The sequence below is a fragment of the Cyprinodon variegatus genome, unplaced genomic scaffold (genome assembly GCF_000732505.1).
Source record: "Cyprinodon variegatus isolate N-32 unplaced genomic scaffold, C_variegatus-1.0 Scaffold220, whole genome shotgun sequence".
NCBI classification, from domain to species: Eukaryota; Metazoa; Chordata; class Actinopteri; order Cyprinodontiformes; family Cyprinodontidae; genus Cyprinodon; species Cyprinodon variegatus.
This window is the reverse complement of record NW_015150673.1, coordinates 164,068-168,743: the sequence shown is the minus strand read 5'-3', so window position 1 is coordinate 168,743 and position 4,676 is coordinate 164,068. Positions and strand designations below refer to the sequence as shown.

The 4,676-nt window shown below is 36.3% G+C and overlaps 1 protein-coding gene across 1 annotated transcript in view; it reads left to right on the top strand.

Annotated features, from left to right (window-relative positions):
- wtip (Wilms tumor 1 interacting protein) overlaps positions 1 to 4,676 on the top strand; it is a 49,858-nt gene that overhangs the window by 13,780 nt on the left and 31,402 nt on the right. The window contains exon 2 of the mRNA XM_015380728.1: positions 2,353 to 2,454. Coding sequence (XP_015236214.1) covers positions 2,353 to 2,454 — 102 coding nt within the window. The remainder of the gene's footprint in view (positions 1 to 2,352; positions 2,455 to 4,676) is intronic.

Genomic DNA, 4,676 nt, shown 5'->3' with positions numbered 1-4,676 from the left:
GAAAAAAGTCAGAATTCTGACTTTTTTCCCATACTATACTAAAAAAAAAAAAAAAAAATCAGTTAATTTTTTTTTTTTTTCCAGTGGCCCTAATCCTCTTCCGTAAATTTCACCTCATACATATTATGACACAGTAATTAATAGTCCAGTTTAGGCTCTGTTCATTCATCCAGTCAAACTAAATGCTAAATGCTTCTATTAACAACAACTTAGGTGTAATGTACACATTCTTTTTCTCTAAACCATTGCACAAACATATTTATAATCATGTTTCTGATAAATATATAGAAAGGAAAAAAGAGTTGACAAAATATCTTCATATCTCTGTGTTTTGCCATAAAAATAATTAATTGACACTGTTCTAACACTTTCATGTTAAAAATGTTAAAAAAATCTTTCTGCATCAAAGATAAGTTTGTACAAATGGGTTTTTATCCCTCCATGAGCGGAGGGGTGTAAGTGTCCATATCCCCTCATGGGATCTTGTGTTACGTTACGTCCTGTGGGCACTCTGACCCAAGACTCACCCCATCAAGGCTCTGACCCTGCACTCGCTAAGGAATGTGACCTCAGAGAAGGTTGTCTTGTGTTAGAGAGATTTCGTTAGGCTTCTGCTGCTGCTGTCTATCAAACCGTGGAAGACATTGCTTTCTTGTTTCCTAATCAGAGATGACAGTAGTTTGTGGAGCTGCTAACCACTCAGGGGACGGTGGACGGTTTTTGTGTTTGGTTCATCAGAGCATCACTCGAAGCGAGAACCACCTGTCTGCAGGTGTTATAGATGCAGCTACAGTATTATTCAAAAGAAGTATTTAATTCATTAACAAATTATGTATTTCCTCGATTTAAGTTTGTTCATTTTGATGATTATTGCTTAATATTAAAACTGCCCCAAAAACATGCTTATTTTGAAAAAAAATATATCCTTTAAAATGAAAAAACATTAGACGCTCAATTTAGTTTCTCATTAGTTAAAGTTGGATGTTCCCGTTTTTATTCTTAGGTTCAAGAGTGACTGAATACAGAAATGCTAAAGTTGCAGCAAAGGCAGAGACAAATTATTTTAATTAATTAATACTTGAAAAAATTGTAAACAGATTTAGTCATAAATTGAGTGGAGTATAGATGCCTGCAGCTGAAGAAGCAGTCCTCTATGAGCAGTAATTATGGCAAAATTGTATAAAAAATAAAAACTGAAATAACATTTTACTTTACTAATCAAAAACCTTTCTTGTTTGTCAATTTGCTCTATCCAGAACTCCTCAAGTGGTAAAAAAGTTTTATTTTCAATTCAAATAGACTCTTCTTTAAAGGAACCTTTTGCTATCCGATTATTAATTGTTTAATTCATAAAATAAATAAAGGTTTAATTAATTAGCAAAATAATTGTTAGTTGCAACTTCTCTGATGTGAAAAGCAATCAATAGTGAATCCTTTTGTGTTGGTCTAATGTGTGTAACATTTTCTGAAAAATTATTATTTTTTTAGTGTTATTACTTGGAGCCAACGTTTGCAATGTTGTTCAAAGTTATTGTTGTATACCTATAGACATATTGGTGTCTTTAGGTTCAGTTCATTTTAATTTAGAAAGGCAAACTAAGCTTATTTAAAGGAAAAGGGCTCAGTACAGTGAATATTTTATGTTTTGTTTTAAATTCTGTGAAAATGAATCTAACTAATCTGTTTGACATTTACTTCTCAAAAGGAAAAGTGCAGGAACTCAACCTTCCAGTCTTCTCTTTGTGGAATGCGTCACATCCACTGGGTTTCCCAAAGCTCTTTCTTTAATGTAATTTCAACGATATGATGTAATGCATGGAAACGATGAGAGGCAGCCTTGTAGAGCTTGAACCCCAATTTATCCATGAAATATATATTCAAACTAACTATTTTAGCTCTCACATGTCAGCAGACCTGGACATCTGAAATATTTTGTGAAGAAATACGTTTTAATGACAAACCTTTAGATTTCCTCATGCTGTTCACCTATAGAGCCGTTCAGAAGCGCAGTCTCTAACCAAGACCCTTAACCCCATACTGCTCCCTGAACGCCCCACAATGGCAGCCCACTGCTCCCCAAGGGGATGGGTTAAATTAAAAGAAAAAAAAATTATTAGATGAGGAGGTAAATTTCTCCACTGTGTGATAAATAAAGTTAGCTTATTATGAAAGCTGAATAATAATTATGCCAAGCTGTAAATAGTTGAATAGCTTCCTATTTTCCTCCAAGACAGGAGTCAGGTGACATTGCTTCACATCCAGTATTTCGTCTCTGAGTTTTGCTGCCTTATTAATCTCCTTATTCTGCTTTGCTGAGCATCAACATAATAACTGAGCCATTGTCTCTGACAGGTATCTGCGTCAAATGTGGGAAGGGTGTGTACGGGGCCAGCCAGGCATGCCAAGCCATGGGGAACCTCTATCATACCAACTGTTTCACCTGCTGCTCATGTGGTGAGTAAAAAACAGCCAGTTCCAGGATAATAGACAAGCATTTAGGCCTGTCTTTTAAGGCCTGCATCATTGTGGTGATGCGTTGCAAATATATGCACACTTACACTTGAAGTCATCCTTTTTTTCTTCTAATTTTAGCCCCAAACTTTAATGTATTACTTACATTTTGATCTAAACGAGCAAAAAATTGTGCATAACTGTGAGGTAGAGATGCAGGATTTTAGGAAAAATATCCCAGTAGCCCAACAACCATAATACTTTATAATTACAGCGCAGCTAGAAAGTATTCACAGCGATATTTTATATAACCAACAACATTTTCTCCAAACAGTGTTAAATTAATCTCTTTATTTAAAGTCCCACCTGCATGTTTGTGTGTCTAGAATTTAGTGGAGATTAAGATGCATATTTTAGAAACATTTAGCACAAATAAGGGAGGCATTGTGAATATTTTTCCAGATCTAAATACGCACCCAGATGTCGTTCTGCTCTTGTTTCATGGTAAAAAATTTTTATATTATCTTACTTGGAAGACTTTTTACCTAGAGAGGTGATGGACTGTTATCACTATAAATTACTCAGCAGTAAGAAGTCTTAGTAAATTTCTTCATAAAGTCACAAAGGATTGATGTGCCTTACTCACAGGTTTGGGACTAGACACTCAATTAGTTTAATTATCATACTGTATTTGATATCCATTTCCCTTCTTTACCACAATGACATTTAGTGTGCCACAATAGATGTAGTACCGTAAATTTATATTCTCTAATGGGAAATCAGAAACCTGTGCAGCACACTGTTTGTGGTCGGTGCAGTTAAAGTGTTTTGCATGATCCCGTGGACGGCTTTAAGAAGCGCCGTTTACCGTATACTTGGTGCCAATGTTGCTGCTGTATTCTCCAAAAACACAGGAGGCAGTAAAGCTCAGAACTACTGGAAAGGTAGTAAGAAAGAGAACAAAAAAACTTCACAAGCACCAAAAAAACTGAAAACTTTTTTTTAAATTATCAGCTTAAGATTAAAACAATTAAGAGGGAGCCACCTTTTGGCCTCTTTGTAAAAGATACATTTTTTGGTTTCTAATGTGTAAGATCTAACTTTTTAAGCTACATCCATGTTTTTTCTACCTTCTTTACCTTTTTGTTAGTTCTTTTTTTTCTCTTCTTTTACTCTCTTCCTTCTGGTCCTGATGTAATTATTTCACTAGCTTGTGAAAAGTTTGCATGTCGTTCATTCTGAATGGAGCAATGTGCGCGTGGTCAGAGGTGCACAACCAGGCGGTGGGGCGATTACATCACAGTTGGCGCTTACAGCCTTGCGCCCTTTATTATTGCGACATGTAGTTTAGTATACCTATAGGGCAGGCTTCTATGTTGATGAAAATACATTTGCCCCACTGTGGAGGGAAAGGATTCATTTGATCTCCTTTTTTAAAAACATTTAGAAAGTAAAGTGTGAAAGTGTGGCGTTCGTTTAAATGAAGCCCCTCTTTTACCCTGTCCACTGTAACCTTTGGCCTGTGGAAGTCCCCTAGTTTGTAAAACAAATGTGGAATTTAATCTCAGTATGAATCCAGCTGAACATGAAAACCTATGTGGTTTTGTTAGAAAACATCAAACTGCATCCCTAATTCCAAGAAGTGAAGTCAGGGATAAAGTTGTGAAGACATTTCAAGGAAGGTTAACAAAATATCCCAAGTTTAGTATTTCATGTTCAGCAGAAGGCAGTGGATGAGGAAAGCCATTAGAAGTCTTGTCTGCAGTTTACCACAAGCCTTATAGAGGAAACCGCAAACATGTGGAAGAAGATTCTTTCTTTAAATAAGATCCAAACTGTTATTCTAACAGTGCACATCACACTGACATCATCATTTATGAGATGGTGGTGGCAGCATCATACTGCGGGGATGCTTTTCTTCATAAGCAATGGGGAAGATGGTCAGAATTGATATGAGAGGCTGCAAAACACTAGCCTGACGTAGTCCGACTCAATTCTAGTCAGAATGAGTCTGATGCTGCTCCATTGAGCTGTGATTATGGGGCGTGTTTCGAACGAACCAGGAAAAAAAATGCCTCTGCACTCAATTGGATAGATCTACAACCAATAAGAGCAACGGAGTGCGTGACGTATGTTAAGCGACGCATAGTTGTTGTCAACAAAAATCAAAGCGTGCAACTAAGAAGATGAGCCTTGATCGCGTTTTTCTGTTCCTCTTTTAAAAT